General features: G+C 33.0%; 2 protein-coding genes and 1 long non-coding RNA gene across 5 annotated transcripts; 2 read left to right on the forward strand and 1 right to left on the reverse strand.

Annotated features, from left to right (window-relative positions):
- Positions 1 to 7,844: 7,844 nt before the first annotated feature.
- On the forward strand, positions 7,845 to 12,990 carry LOC117922353 (UDP-galactose/UDP-glucose transporter 3). Its single transcript, XM_034840484.1, has 7 exons — positions 7,845 to 8,074; positions 8,835 to 8,932; positions 9,026 to 9,156; positions 10,390 to 10,420; positions 11,440 to 11,543; positions 11,672 to 11,793; positions 12,247 to 12,990. The coding sequence occupies exons 1-7, from the start codon at positions 7,971 to 7,973 to the stop codon at positions 12,653 to 12,655; spliced, it is 999 nt and encodes a 332-aa protein (XP_034696375.1). The 5' UTR covers positions 7,845 to 7,970; the 3' UTR covers positions 12,656 to 12,990.
- A 687-nt stretch (positions 12,991 to 13,677) lies between these two features.
- LOC117919246 lies at positions 13,678 to 20,162 on the forward strand. 2 transcript variants are annotated; one of them, XR_004652051.1, is made up of 2 exons: positions 13,678 to 14,156; positions 19,199 to 20,162. It is a non-coding gene; the product is annotated as an uncharacterized LOC117919246 (long non-coding RNA). The 2 variants fall into 2 exon arrangements; XR_004652050.1 differs by having other exon boundaries at positions 13,689 to 14,156; positions 19,613 to 20,162.
- LOC117919230 (transcription factor MYB124-like) lies at positions 14,504 to 22,703 on the reverse strand. 2 transcript variants are annotated; one of them, XM_034836371.1, is made up of 13 exons: positions 22,578 to 22,703; positions 22,056 to 22,350; positions 21,914 to 21,960; positions 21,760 to 21,816; positions 21,581 to 21,653; positions 21,259 to 21,314; positions 20,983 to 21,162; positions 20,713 to 20,897; positions 20,340 to 20,488; positions 19,794 to 19,936; positions 19,496 to 19,713; positions 19,176 to 19,321; positions 14,504 to 15,274 (listed from the first exon to the last, which is right to left on the reverse strand). In XM_034836371.1, exons 2-13 carry the CDS (start codon positions 22,131 to 22,133, stop codon positions 15,164 to 15,166), a joined length of 1,443 nt encoding a protein of 480 aa, XP_034692262.1. In that variant the 5' UTR covers positions 22,134 to 22,350; positions 22,578 to 22,703; the 3' UTR covers positions 14,504 to 15,163. The 2 variants fall into 2 exon arrangements, with proteins under 2 accessions (XP_034692262.1, XP_034692255.1); XM_034836364.1 differs by having other exon boundaries at positions 19,176 to 19,324; positions 22,578 to 22,702.
- Between the last annotated feature and the right edge of the window lie 1,885 nt (positions 22,704 to 24,588).

Below are 24,588 nucleotides of genomic sequence, written 5' to 3' on the forward strand. Positions count from 1 at the left end.
AATTTTATTTTTATTCAAATAATACTAGACTAAATTTCAATACATAGATTTTCATTATTCTTAAGCATGCTCCAACTTGAAAATAATAATCTTCTTTGAAAATAGTAGATACCTATGACATACGAAGAACATTAATTCTTAATGTTCTTAAGAATACACCTACATTAGGGGTAGGGTTGGTAACTTGGAATCAAGTCTTAGTGGGGTAGTTGGGAGCCATCAAGGTGTAATGAAAGTGGACCAACATAGGGGTAGGGAGTACGTCTAAAGAGGTAAGAGAATGTAATGATGGTACCATCATGTGAGAATATCTATTTTTCAAAAGGAATAAACTCTAACCAATTTCTAACATGTGCATTTATTCACCTAATTGTGTCCATGTGAGACCTACACCAATTACCAAATAATCAAGTCATTGTTTTTTGTTTTTTGTTTTTTGTTTTTTTGCTTTCATCATTTGTGCTTTCACTAATGCTTCAATATAGTCAAACACAAAGTTAGAATCTAAGTGAATGTTCTTGATTAATAGATGTTAAGGACCTTTGTTCTATGTGATTCTAAACATACTACTATTTTTTACCACCTTTACTCTTAGTCATCATTGGTATATTAACTGTTTTTTACATCTAAGAATTAACGCACTTGTATTTGATCGATAGTTATTGAACTCTTGATGTGACTTTATGAAGCACGTCTACACAACATGCTACATATATGTTATTGAGAAAAATATTTGGGCAATTCTTAAACTCTTCATCAACATTCCCTAAAATAATATTTTGCCATAGAGTCCAATTACTCACAACACAATCAATTACCCATCGACATAAAATAACTATGATGTAGGTGGAATATCATATGAAATAGGTGCATATGCTTTCTCTAGGTTGATATATGAGGTGCTGACTTGTGTGACATGTGGTTGAGACAATTAATGATGTGTTTTTAAACTCAATCTCAAACTTAGGATCATTTGACTTATCACTAATGTCAAGGTTCATGCATTTTATACTATCATATCTCATAAATTGTTGGATCATCACCAAATCTATAGTTTTTCTCTAATCACAATTTTCATTATCATCTAATAGATGAATCTTATTATTATTTATTAAATGATCTCTCTCATTATACTCGTTGTCTTTTTCATTTGCCTCATTTCTCTCATTTTTCTTATCAATCAATATTATAATTGGACTAAACAAGAAGACTAGACCTACTATATGTCTCATTAACTGATCTACAACATTAACATTTGTTAACAACTGTGTGAATAAATCCATTTCATTATTTAAATTAATAGGATTGGGATCATATTTTAGGAATAATTCAATTTGAGACATTTGATATCTAGATTACACTATAAACATCATGCCATTATACAATCATTTCTTACTACTAAAGGTTGAAAATTGTTCTTTCTATTAGACATCGACATTTCAAGATTAATTGATTGTGTCAAATGCCAATGGTGCCACATATCATGTTCAATAACTCAAAAAAAGTGGTACCGATAGGTGCATTTATAGACTCAATTTCTACATCGTTTCCAATGTATATATATATATATATATCCTCAAAATCATTTCATTCCAATAACAAAGGATTTCGCTTGTAGAATTGGTCAAAATTATCTTCATATAAACAAAAACAAGAGATTATTATTGAATAAAGATCAAATATAAGATTAAAAAAACTTATAATTGATAGTAGAAATAATAATACAAGTAACACTTTATCAATGTATTTTATTTGATGTGGTTGTACATAAAAATTAATAAATTCTAGTACTGGGTTGTACATGAAAGTGAAATAAAATTTTATGATATGAAAGAAGGGTATAATAAAATTTGATATATAAAAAACTATGTGTATATCTTGTTTCGTTATTCTAATCAAATTCTTCTAATAATAGGATATAAATGTGTATATAGTTTAACTTAGTTTATTTGAGTGAAAGAAGTCTATAGAGCATTTTTATCTTTTCAAAAATAAATAAAAAGAAAAATCAAGATAGATAAAAAATAACGCTTATTAAATTAACACTATTTTAAAATTTTATCCATAATTTCTATTTTTTCATAACTTATTTTGTAGAAAAAAAAATGAAAGTTTAATCAAGAAAAAAATTCATATGCTTAGCAATATTCATAAGTAGAACAATTTTCCATTTTTGAGAATTATATATATATATATATAAATTATCACAAGAAGGAAAAAAGAAATTCATTACATATAAAAATGTTGTTTGAAGAAACTATATGATATAACAAGTATAAGAGGCATATGAATCACTCTTAAACTATAATATTTTATCCTGATTATCATGATTATCACATGTATATTAAATCATGAATAAAATTAATAAAATATTATAAATAAAAGTAATTTTACAATTAGTAGCACTCATATAATAAACATATGCAAAGTGTTACACAATTCCAAATTTTCAGCATGTATTAAATTATTTAATCTACCATATTATTGAGAAACAAATGACCCTAACTCACATGGAAAAATTAGAACACTTGCATCCAATCAAATCCTCTCGTGATTTCTCCATTCCTCATCAGTGATGCAATGGTTAACTATTTTTTAATTCATTTAACAAGTAACCAAACAAATCCATTAGTAACTTTAACAATTATTCTACCGTCATTTGCAAATCACAAATAGTCTCATCATATAGTGTAAATATTTCGACATCTATAGGATGTCATATAAGTTATGTAAATTTTGTATAACATTTTCTACCCAAAACCCAAACTTCATGGTTCTAAGGGGACCCATTGTTGTATTATGATAAACAATTTTCTATGCTTTTCATTTTACCATTTTGGGAAGCATGTTTTCATTAGAACTTTTGGATTTCATTTCAGCTCACCTATTCTAATTCTAAAACAAAACTTTCTAAGAAGACCCCTAACCTCATCTATAAAAGGCCTAAAATGCAAAACCAAAAGGAAAAAAAAAGTTTTTTTCACACTCATTATGATCTTTAAAATCTTTAAAAATTCAAGAGTTTTATTAGGATGATGTTTGCTTTTTAGTTGAATAGAAAAAATCAAAATATTTGGCTTTGTCTATTCAGTTAAAAATATCTTGTTGATATTAATTAACATAACTAAAGTGAACTTGTTATCGATAAGTTTAGTTTAATTATGTTATTTAATGTCAATGAGTCATTTTTAACTGAATAGAAAAAATCAAATATCTTGACTTTTTCTATTTAGTCAAAAAAACAAATACCACCTAAGTAATGCACTAAAACTCATTAATTGAATTGTTATTTCAATATATATGAGGATGAAACAATAAAAGAAATATTCTTACTTTCTTCGTTTTTTGGGTAGGATCTAAATGTCTCCTCCGTTATAGCCACGTTTTCTTAGAAAATCCAAATACTTTTTTCTTTTTGACAAAAATCAAGTGTTCAAAACTCTTACATCTAATGAGACTTTGGATCTAGGTCACCAATTTGAACAAACTCAAGAAGGAACAAAACCATTTGATACATTAAACTATTTTAGAGATGGTTGTGAAAGAATATGATGTTTACCTCTCCATTTTCTTAACAACCAAGCAAAAGATTTGATGAACACAAAGAGAAACACAAAAAGTTAAGATTAGGGAAATTGGGGAAAATGAGAAGAAAAGAAAGGAAAAGTGAAAATAGGATAAGGATGAAAGTATCATATTTCGAAAATCAGCATTTTAGGGCCTGTTTGGTTACTGTTTTTGAAAACTGTTCTGAAAAATAGTTTTTGAGAATAGTTTTTAAGAACAGTTTTTGATGTTTTTTAAAAAAAAATTGTGTTTGGGAACTGAATTTTGAAAAACAGTTTTTGTTCTCAAAAACAAAAAAACATGTTTGGTTGAGTTAATAAAAAAAAATTTAGAACAAATAAAACAAAAAACACATTTAAAAGATGTTTTTTTTTCTTTTTTAATTAATAAAATTTTTCTTCAAGTAATTTATATTATAAATTTATATATAATTTTTAGATATATAGTTCATTTAAATTAAAAAATTATTTATTTTATTAATTTTAAAATAAAAATATTTTTTATATTTTTAAAAAATAAATCAAACATAATAAAATCATTTTTATTAATTTTTTTATTTAATCTTTAATTTTATTAAAAATTATAGCATATTCTATTATATTAAGTTGAGAAAAAATTGTTCTTTTGTTAATTTTTTTTTTATCTCTACTAAATCTATAGCATATTCTTTTATTAAAATTCAAAATGTCACCCTCTTCTCTCACTCGGGCATCAAGAAGCCCTTTTCTGAAGTTGCCCTCCAGCCGGGAAAATCCCTAAATCAAGAAGCCATTTTCTGAAGTTGCCCTCCAGCCGCCACTCTCAATCCTCGCAGGTACTAATCTAATCGCATTATTATTATTTTTTTTCAACCTCCGTTTGATTCCCAAGAAAATCCATGCCCCATTCAATTTCCGGGAAAATCCATCCTCGTTTGATTTCCGAGAAAATCTGTGCAAAACCCGATTCGTTTTAGGGGTCTCTTTGCTATTGTGCCATTGGATTTAAATTTCACGAACCCTGAATCAAAACTGAGAAATGGGAAAAATCAAGAAGAGGCGACGCGACTGTGCTGGAGAAGAGATGAGAACGGGAAGAAAAAAAAACACGGAGAACAGATTGTTTTTTTGTTGTTTAATTTTGTTCTGTAAACAGTAAAAAAACGGGGAAAACAACATTTTGTTGTTCTCTAAACAGTGCCATTTTGAGAACACGGGGAACAACAAAAACAAAAACGACTCTCTCAACCAAACGAGTTTTCGGTGTTTTTTGTTTTCAAGAACAGAAAACAGTTCTTGAAAACACTAAACAAACAGGCCCTTATATTCACAACCTCTAGTAGATATATGAAGTAGGTAGCAAGAAATTTCCATTATATGGGCATTTTTTTGGGGATTTATCACCATAGGGCAATACTTTCTCAATATTTTAGGTCATGTGCCAATAAATCGATGCTAGTGTTAGGTCATCAATTTTGAATTTTTTATTTTTTTTCAAAATTTCATTCATGGCCCAAATCTCGACCCAGATAACCCACCCACAATATGCCCAACACGCTATCAGTGCATGCCTTTAGGGAGCCAATAAGGTAAATTTTGAAGGCATGGATTGAACCCTTGACCTCGCACTTAGAAGAGGACCTATGTACTACATAGCCAATTTTGATACATATATTTACATTGTAAACATTATATATAACATTATTAAATATAAATATCTCATATATATCTATATATATATATATATATTATAAATTAATTTTTATATATTAATATATGTTTTGTGTATATAGATATCATCAATTAATTAGAATAAAAGTATCATAAATAAATTGATTTTAATTATCATGTTTTTTGTATAATAGCTAAATACAAAATAAATATAAATTAACAAATAAAATTAATAACATTTTAATAAAAAATAATAATTATACATATATCATAATTTCTTATTGAATACTTCCAAATTAGACAATTCTTCATAAAATATATTTTCAAATTATGAATATTATTATTGAATATCATAAATTATATCATACAGTTATCAATTTTTTTTCAATAAAATAGTCTTCATATGTCTATTATTATTTATTACATCATTTTTTAAGTTTTTCTCAATATTGCTATAAGTTATGGTCAATTTTTTCCTTACCCATATTTTGTATCAAAATTTTCATCAATATTTCCCACTATATCTTGATATATTTGTAAAATCAAATGACCTCGATAAAAATTGATATTTTCATCCTTGGAATGAGATAAGGAAAAGTTAAAATAAATATCTTATGAGGCCATATTTTCAAATGTCCTTACACTTGAAAAAGAAAAAAATCATCATAACATTTAGGGGTCTTGAGATGGTTAGAATAAACAATATTTTCAAAGATGACTTAGATTTAGCATTTTTTTTTGCCAAAAAAATCCATTTTGATACAATGTTCTAAAAAAGTTGTGATCAATCACAAATTTTCATACAATTAAAAAAAAAAAAAAAGTTGATTTGCTTTGTATCTTATATTGATCTTATTGCTTTGTAGTGCGATATCATTTCCTTGCAAGTGAATGCTATTTTTTTAAATCTATATCTAACATTTTTTTTTTTTTGCCCAAAAGAGGTCATTTCAATGCAAAATTCTAGAAAATTATAATTAAATACAAATTTTCATACAATTAAAAAATAAAAGTTGATTTGCCTTATACCTTATAATGATCTAATAATTGTAGTTAGGTACCATTTTTTTGTAAGTTGATGTTATTTTTTATACCAAAATCTCTTTTTTTTTTTTTTTTTTTCCTTTTCTTTATTCAATCGAAAAGTTTGATAAGGTACATATGTGATGCCATAACATGCATTTTCCAAAAGTAAACATATTAACATTATATGTTTGTGTAATAAAAAATAATATAATTTCCTCTTAAAAGTTAAGAGGGTGGGAAATAATTTGGTGGGTGTTGGTTTAGTGGGTCCTAGGCCTCAAGATCAATTCAGATGATAAGCCTAACAAAGGCCTCACCAAATTGATTGATAACTCTACAAGTTAAACAACCACTCCTCTAACAAAGGAAGGTCTAGGCTTTGCCCATCCTTTCCTCTAATAGGATAGTTAATGCAATGAAATATTGGGAATGTATACCTTGAAAGTCACTCTATTTGACATTTTCATATTAATGAAATTGTTTATTATGAATCTCATTGCAGATCTTGAATAAGTTATATATATTTTGATAGATAAGTAGTGTATTAATGTGTCCAAGGTTTTGATTAGAGTCATTATTATACATAATATTAGTTGTGTATAAGAATTCACATTTTTAGTTTCTTCCAAACTAAAATTTAGTTAAGGATTATAAATGAAACCGGACAATCCATTTGGCTTATTATAATGCATAGTTCCTACATTTGTTTTACGGTCTAACTAGGTCATAAAGTTGGTTTATATATTAACTCATGTATCGAGACTTAATGTGTTGAACAAAAGCTATCAATTAAATAGCTTCACTAGATAACTATCAAAAACCGTAAGACTAGTTACCCTAAACACCTATGTGTCGCTCAGACAATTCAAGATGCCTAAAGTTGCTAAGTCAATCTTCCTTAAACTTACTTGCTATGTTATGTAATGCTACACAATATGGAAGTAGAGGTAAGCAAAGGAAATAACATTTAAAGAATTAAAAAATAAATTAATAAATCATCCTTTTGTTTCTTGGTTTGGACAAAAATTTATAAGCACAAGTAATCATGGTAATTAACATAGATGACCTTAACATCGCTAATCAAACTTAAAAACTATGTTATCCATGATAATACCACATTACTTCTAACAAAATTAAAACTCATTATGTGATATGTTTTTTTTTCTAACAGTGTGTCCATATAGTAATTATTTAGGTCAACTAAAGATTTGAAGGGTATATACAGAATATTAATTTAAAATTTATGTAAATCGATATATGAATTAATTGATTAATATCAATGGCAAGGTTTGGACTTTTGAACAAGCATGAATTAGGGACATAGGGACCGGGTTGGGGATGAGACTATTCAAACCTACACGAATTAGGATTGGGCTTGACCCATGAAAATTAAATTGAGATGTGGGCCCATAGTATGGTCCAACAGTTACCCCCATTCAACGTTGCCTTATGACCCAAACCCTCGACAAGTTCCTCAAGTGTCCGCGTTTCTTCAGCCAATGAGAATGAGTGTTGGTGTCATCAAACCAATCATTTCTTTCCACGTGGACAACTAAACATCTTTCCGCTGTGTCTTATAACACGGCCACTTGGGACGAGTCCTGTGACATATCGGTGGACTCGTATTTTCTCAATCGTTTCGTCTCTAAGATCGTATTCCGTTCAATTTCCCGCTTGAGATTTGTCCATATCCGCCGGATCTCTTGATTCCGGCGAGATTTGACTGTAATGGAGGCTTACGGGGTCGGACTCCGCCAGTTATCGGTGCTGCTTTTCTGCGTGACCGGGATTTGGTCGGCGTATATTTATCAAGGAGTTCTGCAGGAAACAGTGTAAGTTTTTTTCGTTTTCAATTCTTTTGATTGGGTTGATAATGTAAGAAGAGAAAAGGAAAAATCGGAAGTTTGAATCTGGTTTGTGTTGTTTTGGTTCCAGATTTTGAAGGGATCATCTAAACAAAGCTGTATAACGACAAGAAAACTCAAAATAATGAAAAAAAAAAAGAGAAAAAAAATCCTAATATGGAAATTTTAATTTAATTCATATTACCTTCTTTCACAACCAAACAGAGTTGGAGTCGCACAGATCTTGTTTTATTGATACTTATGAGGACTGGAGTTGTTTCAAGTTTGGATGAATTTCTAAATGCATTTAATCGACACTTTGAACAGTTCGGAGGGTTATTGGGACCAAGAATAATTGAATGTAATATATTCGTTTTTTTTATTTGAATATGTGTACACAATTTCATGGGGCTGCTGAGTGTATTGAGAGTATGATTCATGCCCATGAACTTATAAATTAGTAGTCATCCTTGTAATCAAGCGGCATTGCTTCTAAGGTATGTGGATCATCAATCTTAGAACCTGAACTTTTGAAAATAATTTTAACATGAATCTGTGAAACAATGGAATTTTTTATTTTATGGTCAAAAGGATGGCTTAAATGGAAGCTCTTTACATAAGAGTGATTGGACTGTAATGTCCTTTTATATTTCCATGACAAACAATTTTTGTTATTCTTTTCGTTGCTCAGATGATCACAATATGATTGGTTTTTATTTATTTATTATTATTATTTTAAAATTAACAGGTCCACCAAGCGATTTGGCGCTGATCAGAAGAGATTTGAACATCTTGCATTCCTGAACTTGGCCCAGAATGTAGTTTGCTTAGTGTGGTCATTTATAAGTGAGTCCCTTGTTTTTATTTTTCTTCTACTTGGACCAGTTGAGAGAATAGATAATGGAGCTCAGTTTTCATTTTATGGTGCTTATTCCTCAGTGATAAAGCTCTGGTCCCGAAGCAGTTCTGGAGGTGCTCCTTGGTGGAGTTACTGGAGTGCTGGCATTACAAATACAATTGGTCCAACCATGGGGATAGAAGCTCTAAAGTATATAAGTTACCCAGCACAGGCATGTTACTACTTACTACCTTTGTTTTTGACAAGCTCTCCTCATATTTCTGTACCAGCTTCTTACCACATTAGTTTGTCCAAAAGTCATCTCAAAGTATATCGCATGATGCCCTCTTGCATTTAGGCAATAGTAGGGAGTATCACTCAAACATTCAGTCGCCTTACCGAGTATCCTGGATAAATATGGTGGTGCATAACCTAGGATGATTCTTAATGGGGAAAATATAAGGATGTTGAAAGTACTAGCTTTCCTGTGATAAAAGCACGAAGCCATGACTTGATGATGATATCTCATGTGAGAACCAGAAGTTCAATATCGATGTAATTATCATATATTCTACACAAGGATTCCGACTAATATCCAATAACCATGGAAAATTTATTTCTCAAATATTTGATAATGATTGATACCAAAATTTTCAGGGTTATAACTTTAATATGATTCTAAAAATATCTGAGGCCTTCAAAGTTTCTTCTTGTATTGTTAGGGCTTTAGCCCAAGCAAGTTGGCATGACACACATAGTTAACCTATTAACCAATAGCTCAAGCTTTTGGAGGAAATTATGGCTTAACATGGTATGAGAACCTGGCTTGGGAAGTCATTAGTTTGAACCTCATTGCTCATTTATTTCCCAAGTCATTGTGCTTGTGAGGCAGGATGCTATGGCTTTAGCCCAAGTTGGCATGACATGCATGGTTACCCTACCTATGAACTTAACATTTTGAGTGAAACTGATAGATCAATATACATCATATGATCTAAAATTTCTCTACAGGTTTTAGTCAATTGAATATAACTCTATTACCTTATAGGTTTAACTTTTTTGTAAAAAAAAATTAAATAAGGTAAACATAATTCAATGATGTTCTTTTGATGAATGAAAGTAGTGACTGTTACATTATAAATTGAACTTTTCATTACAGATAAGTAGACATGAATAAAATCATTTTCTCTTGATGAAGCAGCAATGGTGGATCGTATCATATTACTTAAAACCATCCTTGGAGTTGCATACATTTATTCTGCATTCTTGTTGGTATACCCAATGTTTTTCAGTCATAGGTGGGGTCCATTAATTTGAAATCTTGAATACTGGTCAGATGCAGTAATTTTTCGTCTACTCCTTAACATGTTTTGGATCATAAATGGAGAACTACATTATTTAATGAGTGAAATGCTCAAGGACTGAAATAGATGTGAATTCCTAACCCTGATCTTTTTTATGGCAGGTCCTGGCGAAATCCTCAAAAATGATTCCAGGTGAGAAATGAGTTTCTAATCTATACATAACTTCACTGGCACAAGCATCTTTCCCATGAAGCATGGTTGGTTAAGGTTTTTTGACTGCAATGTTGTTTCTTGTACTGGTGCAATCATCTGGTATGTTTAGAATTCCTTTATTTTTTTGGTAGGCAAAATGACTTTTTAAGGTGATTACTTTAGCATAATCAAAATGAAAATAAGGTTATTGTAGGGAATTTTCATCTTGGAGTTTAGGTAGCATAGTTTGCTATGTAGCAGTAACAGTTTCATAAAGGTTCCATACCTGTGGAAGTCTAGATGAAGTTTCCATGTCCCTGACAGGCCTTAACATGCCATCTGGGTGGTGCAGCTGGTTGGTGGGGTTTGGGTTTGGACTTGGTGTTGTGTTTTTGTGGTTGCTCAACTTAGATCATAAGTAGGAGTGGTTACCTATGATCTTTATTAAGAGGTTTTGAATGATGACATCCTTTATACTTCTAGTACAAAATGTAAAACAGATAGAAAAAATCTCTGTTATAATGGTTTTGCTTCCATGGCATTAGAAGAATAGTTAGAGATATGCTAGATACTATAATTTCATTCATAATTCAATTTATGGTCCATGGATGTTTATTTTGATGCCATAGAACTCCCTATCAAACAAATAAGTGGCCCTACATCATCAGTTTACAGTTTCTTTCTCCATTTAACATTTTGGAAACTGGAAAAAGTGTACAATGCTTCTTTAAAAGACATTGAATTATTAACTGCAAGGAATGTAAAACATTCTAGAATTCACAAGTTGAGAATGGTTATGTTGCTTGCTAGTACATTAGAACTAGAAGGAATAATGAGGATCCTGTTCTCATGATAACTAACTAGGGATGATAGGGGTTGTAGATAGCTTAATTCTGGAATCTGCACTAGTTAGTTGACAGATCAGTAAATCCTACTTGTGTTTATTTGTAATTGTTCATACAGATTAGATATGTACTGGTTTTTATTTTTAATTAATGGGCTATTTTTCCTCTTTTCAGTGATGCTGATGGGTTCCCTGGTCTATGGTATTAGATACACAATTCCTGAGTATGTTTGTACTCTTCTTGTTGCGGGAGGTGTATCTTCATTTGCACTTTTAAAGGTGAGGATCATATATATAAGTTATCAGTGGTGGAGCATCCTGACAAAAAAATAATATAGCATTGGGAGTTTTTTTGGTTTTAATTTGCTTGAGTTTTGTTTTTCTCATGCATACTCGGGTTGATTCAGACTAGTTCCAAGACAATTAGCAAGTTGGCACGCCCAAATGCACCACTTGGATATGGGCTCTGTTTCTTGAACCTTGCATTTGATGGATTCACAAATGCCACACAGGATTCAATAACAGCAAGGTATTCTCTTACTGAAGTTTTTGCTGTACTGCAATGACTATTATTGAGAAAACTAACTCGTTGTTAATGGGTCCAAAGACATTAGTAGTGCTTTCTTTTTGCATGGTTAGAATAAAAGCAACTAGGAACCAAAAAAAAAATGCATCCCTTGTATGGTATCATATAACTGAATTTATTTATTTATTTATTTATTTACTTTGCAGTATCTTCAATGTTGCATCCTTGCACCTCCTTTCCTTGTATTTTGCATGAGAATTTTGCAGTTCAATTGCCTTTTAGTATCTTCAATGTTGCAACTTTGCAACTCCTGAGATCCGACGTAGTCTCAAATACCTCCTTGCCTTGCAATAAAATGACTTTTCTCATTGAGGCAATTCATATCCTCATCCAGCCATCTGTATGTGGTTACATCCTGTACCAGTTTTCCCAATCACATCGTTTCTTCTTGTGCAGGTACCCAAAGACGAGTGCATGGGATATAATGTTCGGAATGAATTTATGGGGTACCATATACAACATGGTCTACATGTTTGGATGGCCACATGGGAGCGGATTTGAGGCAGTCCAATTCTGCAAGCAACATCCAGAAGCAGCATGGGACATTTTCCTCTTCTGCCTGTGTGGTGCAGTGGGACAGAATTTCATCTTTCTTACCATAAGCCAATTTGGCTCCCTCACTAACACTACCATCACCACAACCCGCAAGTTTGTAAGCATTGTGGTGTCTTCACTTCTTAGTGGCAATCCCCTGTCGGCAAAGCAATGGGGAAGTGTTTCCATGGTCTTCTCTGGGTTGTCATACCAGATATATCTCAAGTGGAAGAGGGGGCAGAGATTGCACAAGAAAAGAAAGCCCATGTGAAGATTTAATGATTATAAACTTTATATTCATCTTTTTACTTTACTTTTTGTACCTCATATAACATCATTGCAACCATAAGGTTCAATGTTTCGAAGTTTAGATCATTATCAGGATATTGGTGAATGTAATTGTGTAGCCTTATATTTAGGTGATAGCTAGGTTGATTTTTTGAATTTAATCCAGGCTTTGAGAAGGATATAAGATGGGTGTGATTGTCCTTCACCAAAACAAATTTGTAATGCCATGGCTTAAGAAAATCTTACACGGGGTTCTAGGAAATTTTTGGACAGCCACTGCTGTGGCAGGTGGAAGTATTGATGGCATATTAGAAAGAATTGGGCTTTCTTCTCCTTATTATCCCTTTTCCCTTTGGCGGCAGCACTTGATTTGCCCATCTCATAAGTCATATCATGTTACTGATCAAACTGCTTTGGCCATTTTTTTTTTTTAATGATTTGTGATTTTATTTTTTGGTACGAAATAATAATGCATTTTTATGTATGTGTTTATTTTTGTTCGAGGAGGTTTCTCCCCACCCCCAGCGTTCCTCTTTTTTATGATTTTATGGTCAATCTAAATAAAGATAGCCTGAACATGAAGAGCAACCTGAATCATCTGTGGGTGCCTAAGACATGGTTTTAGTGGCATAAATCATAATTCTTTATGGTCCTTGGTTAGAAACCCTCCCAACAGGTCTGCTTTAAGATCGTACCACTCGTGACCAAGGAAAATTTGGTGAAAGTTTGGAAAAACCACTCTTGAAAATTCAAAACCTTGAAAATTCAAAACCTCTTAAAGTAGTAGTAGTAATCGAAGAATGACAGAAAGCAAACTGTTTAGGGAATTTGAGAATAGAAAGTGGCGGTTGCTCCAGTGTCCTTTCACTAGCTGGCCTCCAATGACCAATCATAATTCATAATTCATAACCACCACCATCATCTCACTTCGGGGTTGCTTTTTAGACACTCCAGGTGAAACGTAATACCCATACCATTGAATTATTACCATCGTCCCTGCTATGTTTCCATATAAGACAGACTGGCGTGATGGACCCTTTGGGCTGTGCAGTGTGCACAGGTTCTTCCTTCTTTGAGTTGAAGGGGCCATGAGTTGGGGTTAGAGCACGCAGCATGGGGGCTCTACTAGGAAGAATCCTCATCCCAGACTAGTTTATTATTAGGGTCAAACCTTCTCCAGGGGATCAGAAATAGTCAAAGGGGGGGTTCTCTGAGAAAGTTGTGGCCTACTATGAGTGCACTTTAATTTGTATGGGTTCCCTCTCTCTTTTCGCCATTAGCTTTTGCTTTTGCCATAATCACACTTGTCTTCCACCACCAGCATGGGTCTGACCAACCCCATATAACAAACTTCTCAGAAACCTTCTTCCCCACAACACAGTCCCCAGATAAAATTCTGGGTGATGCAGAGATTGAGACAGAGAGGGGTAAACAAGTGCCCCATGCAACATCCACCACGAGTGCATGAAAGTTTTTCATCCTCTGTAAGTAAATATATTTTTCATCTCTCTTTTCCTCTTTACCTTCTTCTTTTCATCGACAGAGAAAAATCTCTGAACAGCAATGTGGCTCTTGGAAAGTTTGAGAGGAAGAAGAAGAAATTGCTGTAAAATGGTTGCAGATGGCTTCCTCTCTTCAGCATTTTCTTCTTCTCTCTCTCTTTCTTTCCCAGAAAGCAGGCAGTGGGTAATTGTAGTTTTCTACCTTGCTTAGCTTGTTCTGGCCTCTCTGTAAAATTCTGATTCAGATTTCTGTCATTTTATTTACAATTCTGTATTTAAGCTTGTTGATGCATCAAACTAAGAAGGATAAAAAAAAAAGAGGAGACATGTGCACACCAAAACCACAACCCATTTTCCACTCAAATCATAGCAAGTTACATTACAATCAGTAAAAGAGAAGCCATAAAACTTATTCTATACCTTCTGCACACAGAAAAAACAACAAATAGGAATCCATGTAAACTGGTTGATCCTCCTTTACTTTTTTTTTTCTTTCCTCTCGTTCTTTTTTTTTCTTAATAATATAGGCGAGGTGCCGTTGTATAATTACACTCTGAAAGACTAGGGTATTATACTGCAAGTTCTGTACAGCTGACAAATCAAGAAGCCGGATGAAAAAGGGAAAAGAATACTGGAAACTGAATCCCATCAGAAGATAAACAAAAGAATGACACACACATTAACGAGCACACCGGTATTAATGTGAGTATTAGGGGTAGTAATTCTTCTAATAAAGAAGAAGAAGAACACGGAACACAATGTTAGATCTGCTGAAGTATGCTCCACAGCATGCTAGATCCCAGGTATTGGAATGCAGATCTCAGTATGCCTCTGTTAAAAGTCAGGTCGGCATGGCTGTGTGATCCTAGGAAACTGAACACAGAGGAGATGGGAACTCAACATATGCTAAGTTGCATCAAAGAAAGAAGTTATACTGGTTGTAGACACTCAAAAATTCTGTCTGTGAGATGATGGATCAGAGAGATTGGTTATAGACTTTGGAGGAGGGCCCTTTTGCAAGGTGGTGGTTGTGAAGGGTTACTGCTTGGATTAGGGGTAGGGGACTCCATTCCAAGTGCTCTCAGTAGGAAGTTCCTCTCCTGAACAATTCATCAAGAGTACATAGTTAGTACTGTATCAAAATTTCAAATTAATATATTTGCTAAAGCAAGAGAAATAATTAAATTAAAATATTTTTCCATGTTACAAAATGTGTTCCCCTACTTATTATTAGACTTCATTTTGATCTTGAATACTTAAAGAGAGGGAAAGTGCGAAGGACAATTATTTTATTTTTTTAGAAGGAATAAATATAATAAAATTTTCTCTCGTGCTTACCCAAATTTCTCCTTTATAAAGAATGAAAAATTTGAAAATGCATAATTCTAAATTATTTTTGTTATATTTGATTTTTCTTTGTGTTTTCCACAATACAACCACCAAACAAGAAATTTTTTATTCCTTTCTACTTCTTTTCCTTTTCCCAGGCACTTTTTGTTCTCCAAACAAAGCCTTAAAATATTTTGGCCTACCTTTGAATACACTTGTTACCGACTTAATGATGGGAATAACATGTAACAAGTAAGAATTGCCATGAGGGAGGAGGAACAGAGCTTTACTGGCTATTGATCAGTCATCTAAGTTTACATCCTTGACCAACCTTTAGATAAGATGATTACCTAGGTCTAATTGATGTTCTTTTACCTAGGTCTAACAATATTGTTCTTTCTTCCTGCATTATTGACTGGGCAGGAATTTATAGTAAGATAACCTTGGTTGCATATGAAACCTGTTCTCCAAGGTGCTCTTGCATTTCCCTGTTCACTAAGTTTAAACCTTGTCTAAATATTAATATGATATGCATGCTTTGCTATTTACTACTTCAAAGACAAAGGTATGCTAAGTATACTACAACTTAAAGACAATATTATGCCATGCATTTTCAATTTTATTTCAAAATAATGTTATGCTATGTATAAAATAGTGTTTGTTTCATTTACAGATAAATGAAAATAATGTTTAATAAGTGATCAACCAAGTTAAGTACCAACTACACGAGGGAACCAGACCATAAAGAATATAAAGAAAAGGAAACATACTGTACCAAAAAAAAAAAAAAGGAAAAGAAAATAAAAAGGAAAATAGAAGAGAAGAAGAAGAGCAAAAACAAAGCTCACATGGGTTTTTTTTTGTTAAAAATAGGACTTCTTAGACTAGGCCTTGCTTTGTAATTCTTATTTAGTCATTGTTCTCTAACATACTTTTTTCTTATATTTTAGTGGGAAAAATAGTTCAAGATGTGATACTAGCATGCCACAATTTAAACTTAATTAAATGTCTAACATGTTCTAACACAACAAAATTAATGAACAGAAGTCCTATTTTTATTTTATTTTCCCTTGATTTTACATGCACATAAACAATGTTTAGCTGATGTCAGAAAATTTTAAAAAATAAATATCACAACCCAAAAAAGAAGCTGACATGATAGGGATATGGACATATATCAGTTATGACACACACTTAAGGATATCCTTTGAAGAAATGAAGTCATTTAAATAATTGGAGATGTAATGCAAGCACTTCACTCTTTTTTTCCCTTTCCCAACAAGCATCTATTTCATACTTCAATCCATAGAACACTAATGGCAGTTCAATTGGGGCTGGGAAGCTGATGAGATGCTCTGTGCTTTGCACCAAGCCACAAACTTAGAGTCTAGACTCTTCCTCTTCTGTCTATAAATAATGAGAATGAGCAAGCGCAGTCATAACTCAAGAGACAGAGTGACTAAATACCATAGCCTGAGAGACGATGACTCACCCACTTGTCATGTTGTTATTGATAACTAAGCACAATATATTTGTATTTATTACTGCAACTCCCATCGTATTCCTTCTGAATATGCCCATGAGATTTGCAGCTATCTTAACACCTCAAGAAGCAGGGAATATGTCTAATTTTCCATAGTACTGTCCGTTGAAGAAGGCTACTTCTGATTTGAACTCAAACCCTTAAACGTCCTGATTTCCTTGGCCCCAACTCATATTTGGCCTCATGAAGGGAGACCAGTGTGATCATTGGCATTGTCAACAGCTAGGTATAGCCACAGAGCCAAAGATTCAGGGACAAAGATGTATTTCCTATTGGAATCAGGAAATGGAAAGGAACTTTCCAGCAAAGAAGACTTCAGTTCCAGCCACAGCCTAAAACCATTGGGCTGGAAACCCATGGTAACATGGATTGCACCATTGGATTTTCATTTCACAACTAAGAAGGTGAAATATAAGGTTAATGTTGCTAGTTGAGTACAAGTGCACATGTGATGGGAAACAACAACACAAGAACAGCAGCAACATGACAAGAGGAGGGGGGGGGGTGTTGTCTCTATGGTTTTCCTTTTTCTGGTTCTCTCTGGCCCTAGTCATGACTGTGCTTGCTTACTGTGAGCCTGAGTTCATGGTTTGCTTCAACAAATAGCATGCCACATTAGCTTTGAACCACCAAACTGCTGTTAGTTTCCTAGATCAAAATATGAAACTGACACAATTCAAAAATAAGATCTACAGATATTTATTTGTTGGCTTAAATTGTGAAGTGCTAGCATTACATCTCCAATTCTTTAAGAACTTCATATTTGAACTATCAACTTATGCTGCATGGGCACAGACAGAGGTTGACATGTTACAGAAAATGAGATGGAAAGTTCTTAAAAATAGGACACAGACACGTGAGTTAGATAAATATATAATGAAGTATATTATGTACTTAATTACTTTCATAACATAAAATATAATATATTAACCCTCCCCACCCTTTCTTCTCCATACCACTACTACTCATTCTCCTCAACTTACGAGAAACCTCATTTTATTACACTTTCTTAAAATTAAAAATGTCCTAAGTTTTCTCCCCACCCTTAATTTATTTTTCTTTACAGTGTACTAGAACAACAGAGTCATTTCCTGTTCTGCTTATTTCATATTCCCATCCATATCCACCTTATATAATTCATGAACATTTTGAGCTTTGCAGAAATGTGAGATAATATTTCTCATGCTTTAATGTAATGAAGCATTTTAAACTTGAGAATTCTGCTAATCAATTAATTCCTACAACTTAACTATTGCTGCAACTATACTCCAATCTTTTGCTACTAGTGGACTACTAATGGTTTCATTTTCATAATCATCAAAATATCTAACGGACGAATAGTCAGAAAATGTGGAACCTACTTCAATTACTGCTAGTTTACTGTTGCTTTTTCTATGGCCTTGACAGTCGATTCCGACAACCCTCTCCCTCCCCCCCAAACAAAGTAAAAACCAAATAAAATATAAGCTGTCCCCAATCTATTATAGTTCAAGTCTATCCTAGGTTCTTGCCAATCTATCATAATGCAAGCCTGTCTTTATAATGCTCAATTTGGAATTTACTAGACACAGTTAACCACTAGGAAGACTTAAGTGACAGGTAATTATCATTCTTTCTCATTGAATCTAATCATTGCTGGGTTAAAAAATGGAGGACATTAAAACAATCAAGCTGGTTAAATCTATGTTACTGACATTTTGTTAATCATAAGGACAAAGCTTTACACTTGATATCGACAACTACATTTCAAATAAAGCAGTTTTTCTAGGTATCACAACCATTGGTTCTTTCTTTATAAAAAATACTATCTAGTTGCCTTAAGTGTGCTTTCAAATTGACTTAGTGAGTCTTGTCATCTTTAAAGAGTTTTTAACTACAAAAAAAAAAAAAAAGGAAAGGAAGAAAAAGGGGGGAAAAGGAAAGAAAGAAAGAAAATGATACTGTTACTAGGTTTTTAAGTTGTTAGTTAGTTGGTTCTTCCTCTTTCTTGATTTTGTAAAGGGGTTGTATATTTCCCAAATTTGACTTACCTCAATATTTATTATTTCAATAGAAATCACAGAATTTTTTACCATTTACTAATACAGTGGCCTGATAATCAGTGGACTCAAAATCATTAGAAAACTTACACTCTCTGAAAATTTTGGGCTAGGAATTCCTGCTGCCAAGGATCTGAACAGTGGGGTCACTTGAAGAGGGGAACTGAACTCTGTGCTTGACAAGTTAGAAGCAACTACATCATTGGTTTTTGGTTCATCACAAGAAGGAAAAATCTCTGCTGCAAGAATTTAATTAACAAAATCAAATACATTAGGATTCTATCAAATACAAAATAAGAAAAAAGTCTTATAGTTACTTTTATTTAACATGAAGATTGATTACCTTGTTTGTGAAAGAAAAAAAGAAGTACATCTAATAAATACTTTTATTTAACATGAAAATTGATTACCTTGATTTGTGGTTGTACCCGAAAGAACCCCCTTAACACATTCTTCAAAGCCATTTTGATCCATAGGAATTGTTTGTAACCCAACTCCAATTTCCTGATGTAGTGCACATATCTCAGGTTGAGTTTGTTCTGTTTTATCGCCTGCTGTTTGGGACACAAGAGTTGATCCTGTACTGTATTCAGAGCTGCCTGGAGACTCCTCATATAAATCAGGTTGCCTATGATGGCATCAACAATTAGATGCTGCATGAATGTGACCTGCTTAAATATGAATACTAGCCCACACTGCTTTTATTACCTCCAAGATGGCCGACTTCCCTCAGTACTACTCCTTAAGTCCTCTACCAAATCTTTGAAATCTTCAAGTTGAAAATCCATTTCAGAAATATTGAATCTGAGCATGTCGCTTTCTTTGGTTTGATTGAGAAAATCTTGGAATACCTGAATATATATTTGATTATTGTTAGAGGATATGCAAACTGTAAATGGTATATTTCTTTTGAAAACTGGATATTACTACATTACTCAGAGCCCTGGGCATAAAAATGTCACATTGCTTCATGCAATACAAGAAAAATGAAGAGTGACAGCTTGTGTTCAACTTTCTTGATCATATGCTGACCACAAACTTGGTAATCTTAAGACCGAAAATCAACTTTGCAGATTATTATGTGTATTCTCAAGGCAGGTTGGGAACAGAGGATTATACAAATGATTGATTAATATTACAATCTTTAAACATTGGGTCAAACCCCATGGAAGTGAGCCATTTGTAGACATTACTGGCCAAGCTCAAATGGTGGTTGATATTTGAAAATTCAAGCAAATATAGGGTCAACCTCACCTTCCATGCATTTTCAAGGCTCTGGTCTGTATTCTCTGCATTAACTTTAAGTGCAAGCGAGCTGAGCAATTCTGCTTGTTGCATCAAGGCAGTTATCTTTGGATCATTCTTCTTGAGAAATGTTCCTTGAATCTTGTTATTCTGTGATGCTGTTGGAGCAGAAGGAGGAGCAAATATGACTTTTCCATTGGTTGAGTAGACAAACAATGAATCATTTAGCAAAAATAAAAATTTACAAAAACAAGAAAATGAACAACAGTGTTTTGGTTGAAATAACTAATGGTATCTCTTCTCAGCACTTCTTTCTAATTTTCCTTTTGTGAAGTATCAGTTAGTTCAAATTAGCAAGGGATTTTTTTTCTGAGGCATTTACCATCATTGGAGACTTCTTTGGTGCTGCCAACATGATGCTGAACTGGCAAGCTGTTAACACTGTGGAAATTTTGAACCAATACCGCAAATGGAGGCCTTGGCTGTTGATTTGTTGTCGTTCCACATTCACTAAGCAATGTTTCTCCACCATTGCAGTTTTCTGTAAGATCAGGGAGATGGGTCCTCCTGAAACACAGCAATTTTGAGTTGCTATTAAACACCATGTACAGAAAATTGACATTCATGGCCACAGATTCTATTTCTCCTGTACCTCATCTTCTTAAGAGAAACTGCAGCTTCTGTTGTTCCATCTGTATTGAAGACATTGTTAAATAAAGCCCTTTTGTTGTTGCTATTGATATATGAAGTGCTGTTCTCTTTTGCCAAGGCTTCATGTTTTGCCCTCTTCTTGCACAAAGTCGAGAATCGGTTTTTCACAGCATTATCCGTTCTGCAGAAGCAGTGAAAAAACAAATTAATCACTTTATTATAACAAATGCCCGACTATACAAAAGCAAAAGGAAAAAGAAGAAAACAGTTTGTATACCTGCCTGAAACCACCTTTGCTATTTCAGTCCACCGGTTACCAAAGATCTTCTGAGCCTGCAGGGCACACCATGTGTTAGATCACAATTCACAGCCTCATCCAATCACAAAATGTCCACTTAAAATTGAGACTCAGAAGAGACGTCTGTGCTGGACTTTTGAGAGACACACAACATAAAATCAATTTAGAAAAGTTTTCGTTTTCAAAACTAAAGCCCACAAAAGAGAAATGCATATTCCTTCCGAAGAGTGAAGAAATTTTTTGAATATCCTTAAAGTAGAACCTAATTCAGAATGTTGCAATGCACGCTTTCATGACTTACCTCGCATAAGATCAGGTCTTCCTCCGGAGACCATCCTCCTTTCTTGAAATCCGAATTCAAATAAGTGTACCATCTGCAATAGCATCATCAGAGAAACCAAACGTAAACTGATTATTAAACTCAGAAAACAGAGGATAATCGAACAACCCACAAATACAATACTGTCATCTTGTGCTAACCTTCTTCTACACTGTCTAGTTGTTTTATCCTTGAACTTGGACGCAATGATCGCCCAACTGCACACAAAGACCACAACCAAAAACTCCCATCAGTTTGACTCCACATTCAATCCAACCAAAACACACGCACAAAATCAAATGAAAGAAGCTCTACTTTTCAGTTCCATGGAGGCTAATTTGCTCGCGGAGAATGTCATCCTCCTGCAACCCAACACAACCCACGTCAATAAAACAAAGAATCCGACCGAAAACTTTTCAAGTAAATTCAAAACCAAAGCAGAGGACAAAGAATCCACCTGTTGACTCCACGTAACTATGTGTCGCTCCTTCTGCTTAGGAGGAGCGTCAGTATTACCCTTCTTCTTCATTTGCATTATTCTCTTTCCTTCACTATTCCTCTCCCCTTTATCAATAAAACTCGCATACTAAAGCTAGAAAAATGACTTCAGATTGAAATATATAAATCGCCTTTTCAGCTTTACAGGCACTGTTTGGTTGAAACGGAACAGTAAACACCTCCACACGCTGAATTGCCTCGGATCCTAACTTTTCCAGTCACCTTTGATCCATGGATTTCTCCAAATTTCGGGTCTGGATTGATCAAAGGCCGCAACAAAATCAAAGAAAACAAAGTCAAAAATCACAAATAAGTATGTATACAAATAAGGGTGTACTGAATCATATGATTGGATCATATCAATGATGCTCCTAAAAATTCCTTTTTTCGAGATTCGAGAAACGGCCCTCCTCCGTATGTATGCGCAAAAAAATATATATCCGGAAAGCCGTAGATCTGAAGAATTTTGAATATTCCTAACCTTCAAAAGCAGACTCTCGGACTGTAGACGAGTGGAGATGACTCTGAGACGGAGGAATAAGGGAAGTGGTGCGTGAGAGAGACTGATCTTTTCTTCTTCTTCTTCTTTTTTTCTTTTTTTCTTTTTTTCTTTTTTTTTCCCTCTCCTCCCTGTGGAGTTTTGCTTTTGTTTTTTATGTTTTTGAAAAACAGAAATAAGTTTATTTTATTGCAATCAACGGACTCTTTGCTTTTCTGCGCGGGTATGAAGGGAAGTTTGAAAATAAACGCTGAAATCCACGAGATGGGGTATTAATGGATGGTGGAGTGGACTATGCCCACATTCCACACAAAGTGCCTATTTATTTTATATAATATTCCAATGAACACTTGAGGTGGGGAAAGGGACTGTGTATGATTCTCATTTTGTGTGGTTTTATTTTTGTTTTTGTTGTTTTTAAAACAAACATGAGTTTCTTCGTGACCAACTTTCACACCCATGTTTCAATTATTTCGTTTCAATGTCCGTTTTGGGTGTCCTCCCCTTTTTCTCACCAATTTTACATGACCGTTTTCTTCAACACTCCACGCCACGCTCTGGCGCGTGCCTGTTTGGTTTTGTGTTTGATTGGTGGGTGTTGGGCACGCGAGGGAGGCGGGTTGCGGAAATGTGCAGTTCTAGGTCACGCTCCAAGGCTCCTCTGACAATTTCTACCAGCTTCCTAGTGCGAGGAAGTGTAAATGTGAATTTGCCCTTTGAAAATTGAATGTTTTGTTTTGGTGCCCATGTTTGAAATTTTCGCTCCTTCCTATCAATTTTTTTTTTTCACTTTATAATTATTTTCCGTTTTGAATTTTTTTTACAAAATTAATTTTTTTTTTTATGAAAATCCAATGGCACCATATTGTATATACTATTTGCATTTATTATGTTAACCACCCAAAAAATGGGAAAATTATTTGGCATACTAAAATAGATTAATTCAAATTTAAATTCAAATTCAAATACAAATACAAATACAGATACATATACAAATGCGATGACAAAATTTGAAGATTTTTTACTTTAGGAACTAATTTGAATTTGATGTAGGTTTATAAGGTAAATAAAAAGAAGGCAAAGTCAAATTACAAACTTCTTAACAAATAAAATATAAAGCTTTTCAATTTGTCAAGAGTGTCAAACTTTTCCGCTATGTTTTAAATCAATATATTTAGGAAATGGGTTGTTTTTAAAATTTGTGATTTAATTAAAAATTAATTTATTAAAATTAAATTTATACTTGAAACTAGCATTATTTAAGAAATTTTCAAGTTTAAATAATTATTTATATTCATGGAAGCCAAAAATAAAATTAGGCCCAATTTATTCCACGAACTTGAATAAAACCTAACTTTAGGGTTAAAGATTATGATGGCTACATTTCAAACTAGTTATGGAAGTTAGAATAGTTGTACAATGAAAATCTTGATAAAACTTTATACTTTGTTATTCTTAGGTATGTTTATGATTTTTCTTTTTAATAGTCAACAAATAAAAATAATAATAAATATTCCTATTTTATTGTTGATTTTATATCTAAAAAGAGTTTTTTGAAATATTTGCATTCAAATAAGGATATTTTCTATCTTTCTAAAAATTTAATAAGACAAAAAATTGCTTATTTAGGCAATCTACTCATTCGAAAGTCAAACGGATGATGTTGAAAATTATGATGCTTATTTGTATTTTTATATTCTTAAAATTTGTGTTAGAGGTTTAAATAATAAGTTTAACTAGGGCTGGAAGCCTGCAAATTTGATAGTTTGATAATTTGGATGGATTAGAAGATTACCACACTCAAAATCTATCTAATCTATCTATCAATATAACTTGAGATTGGGTTAGGAATGCTTGATCTACACTAATTCCACAACCAATTCAAGTTCTTTATGTGTTATGATGAATTTGTATGAAAACTTAACTTGAGATTGATTTAGAAATTTAGAACCCATCCTAATTTCACGAGCAATTCAAGTTTCTATTATGACGG

This window comes from Vitis riparia, chromosome 1, assembly GCF_004353265.1.
Source record: "Vitis riparia cultivar Riparia Gloire de Montpellier isolate 1030 chromosome 1, EGFV_Vit.rip_1.0, whole genome shotgun sequence".
Classification (NCBI taxonomy): domain Eukaryota; kingdom Viridiplantae; phylum Streptophyta; class Magnoliopsida; order Vitales; family Vitaceae; genus Vitis; species Vitis riparia.

Bases quoted from the DNA above. Each gene is read 5' to 3' on its own strand.
- LOC117922353 (XM_034840484.1), top strand. From the start codon at position 7,971: ATGGAGGCTTACGGGGTCGGACTCCGCCAGTTATCGGTGCTGCTTTTC. The intron at 8,075-8,834 runs GTAAGTTTTTTT...TAAAATTAACAG, and splicing joins GGAGTTCTGCAGGAAACAGT to GTCCACCAAGCGATTTGGCG. The intron at 8,933-9,025 runs GTGAGTCCCTTG...CTTATTCCTCAG, and splicing joins CTTAGTGTGGTCATTTATAA to TGATAAAGCTCTGGTCCCGA.
- LOC117919230 (XM_034836364.1), bottom strand. From the start codon at position 22,133: ATGCAAATGAAGAAGAAGGGTAATACTGACGCTCCTCCTAAGCAGAAG. The intron at 21,654-21,759 runs GTTAGCACAAGA...ATGCTATTGCAG, and splicing joins ACTAGACAGTGTAGAAGAAG to ATGGTACACTTATTTGAATT. The intron at 15,275-19,175 runs GTAAGTTTTCTA...TGAATTGTTCAG, and splicing joins GCCCAAAATTTTCAGAGAGT to GAGAGGAACTTCCTACTGAG.